At 27.2% G+C, this 2,250-nt stretch overlaps 1 protein-coding gene across 1 annotated transcript; it reads right to left on the reverse strand.

Moving 5' to 3' along the window:
- Nucleotides 1-518: 518 nt before the first annotated feature.
- LOC135963019 (uncharacterized) lies at nucleotides 519-1,448 on the reverse strand. Its single transcript, XM_065514803.1, has one exon. The coding sequence runs from the start codon at nucleotides 1,446-1,448 to the stop codon at nucleotides 519-521; it is 930 nt and encodes a 309-aa protein (XP_065370875.1).
- Nucleotides 1,449-2,250: the final 802 nt, after the last annotated feature.

The following is a 2,250-nucleotide window of genomic DNA, read 5'->3' on the forward strand; positions in this document are numbered from 1 at the left end:
ATATATCAAAAAATATTAAGTTTTCATTTTCTTAATTAATTTTATTAATCATATTAGTTTTCAATAATTTTCATTATAATTTTCAATATTCTACAACAAACAATAAAATTTTGTAATTTTGAAATAAAACCAGAATATTGTATTTTATTTTAAAATAATATAAATATAATCTCTACAATGTTTAATGTCTATCAAAAGACCATATTTACAAAGAAAATCAGCACCAATAATAGGTTTAGAAATATCTGCAATCAGAAAAATAAAAGGAAATTCGCGGCGAAGACCTAAATCTACATTAAGTAATTTCTTTCCAAATGTTGCAATATTTGAGCCATTGGCTGCGCTTAAAATTATATCAGATCTCTTATTATTATTTCTGAATTTTAAAGATGGCAAAACAGAAATTTCTGCCCCACTATCAATCAAAAATTTTAAGTTATTATTTTTATCAAAAATAAAAAGGCGACTGGAAGAATAATCAACATTTCCACTGTTCGTCGCTGCAACAGTGGATGATTTTAGTTTGTTGAACTTTCATTAGAAAATGAACATGGTTGTTCGCACTTTCTAGCTTGATTACCAAACTTGTAGTGAAAACGACATAACCAGTTCCTATTTGGTGAACGACCACGAGAGCGTGAAGAACTTCTGCTATATCTTCTATAAAAAGGACGTGAAGCCCGGGTTCCTATTTCTCTTTTAAGAGAACTAACTTCTAGTGTCAATTTACTTATATTTTCACATAAAGAAGCAGTTAAATTTTGTACGATTTGTTCAATATTGGAAGATCTAGAAGATTGTCTAACACTACATATTTCTCCGTTGTAAATAACTTCCCACAATCTATCAGCTAATTGAATTAATTCGTTATGATCATTAATATTAGATCCAGTTAAAGCAACATTTAGAGACTTTGGAAGTTTACGTAGCCAAAGTTTTGTTAAAACATCTGGGCTAAAATTAGAACCAGCAAGAAGGGCTAACGATCTATAATATTCCGATGGTTTTCTATCTCCCATATCACTATCAGAGAGTATTTTGTCTAATTTAGAAGTTTCACTTAGGGAGTGACGTTCAATTAACACCTTTTTAAGATTAAGATACCGATCATTTGTAGTTGGATTTTGAATTATGTCTAACACTTTTATTATAACTTCTTGTGGTAAAGCAGTTATAATATATTCATATTTGGTTTGGTCTGTAGTAATGCCTTTGGTTGCAAATTGCATTTCGGCGTGAACAAACCATGCATCTGGACAATTGGTCCAGAATTGAGGGAGTTTAACAGAGGAAGCACATATGTCTAAATCAATTTGGGGTATTCTATCGATCGGATGATTACTAGTCAAATTTGAGTTTAAATTGTTATTTGTAGTTATTGAATTAGATTGTGAATGTGTTGAATTTTGTGTATGTGTATTAGTACGTGTTGGAGAGCGAGTGGTCATTTTAAGAGGGAAAGTTTACAAATAAAATCGAAATTAAAGTTTAAATTAAATTAATTATTCGTTAATTTAGTTATGATAATAATCGTGATTAGATATGTATGTAGATATTTAGTATTTTTAAAAGTAAACAATAATAGGCAAACAATATTAAGAAATATTTGAATATGGAACAAGAAATAAACACTTATACTGACTTCTTTTCTCGGAAATTTAAAACTGATGGTCAACTTATCTTGAACAAGTTTTATCTTGATTATAATAATAGTGACTTGCTGTGACTTGAACTGAAACTGATGTGAATCTTCAGATGAATTACTTTATAGTTGATAATACAAATTGGATTTGTCGTCTTTGAAATTTATAGATGATAAAGACAGGCGTTGTAGAGATTAGATGATATTTATTTGTTGAGATTAGATGGTATTTATTTTTGCATTAATTTCAAATTGCAGGTAATTGTTTCGAAAAATTAATATTTTCTTAATTACACGGAATATTATTCGTTTTATTTCTTCACGTGTAAAATGCAGGATCGCCAAAATTTGTAGAGATTATATTTATATTATTTTAAAATAAAATACAATATTCTGGTTTTATTTCAAAATTACAAAATTTTATTGTTTGTTGTAGAATATTGAAAATTATAATGAAAATTATTGAAAACTAATATGATTAATAAAATTAATTAAGAAAATGAAAACTTAATATTTTTTGATATATAAAAACACAAAGTATTTTTATTCACCTACATAGTACACAATATTTTCTATAGGAAATACTGTAGTACACAATACTTTCTATA

This window comes from Calliphora vicina, unplaced genomic scaffold (assembly GCF_958450345.1).
Source record: "Calliphora vicina unplaced genomic scaffold, idCalVici1.1 scaffold_15, whole genome shotgun sequence".
Taxonomy (NCBI): Eukaryota; Metazoa; Arthropoda; class Insecta; order Diptera; family Calliphoridae; genus Calliphora; species Calliphora vicina.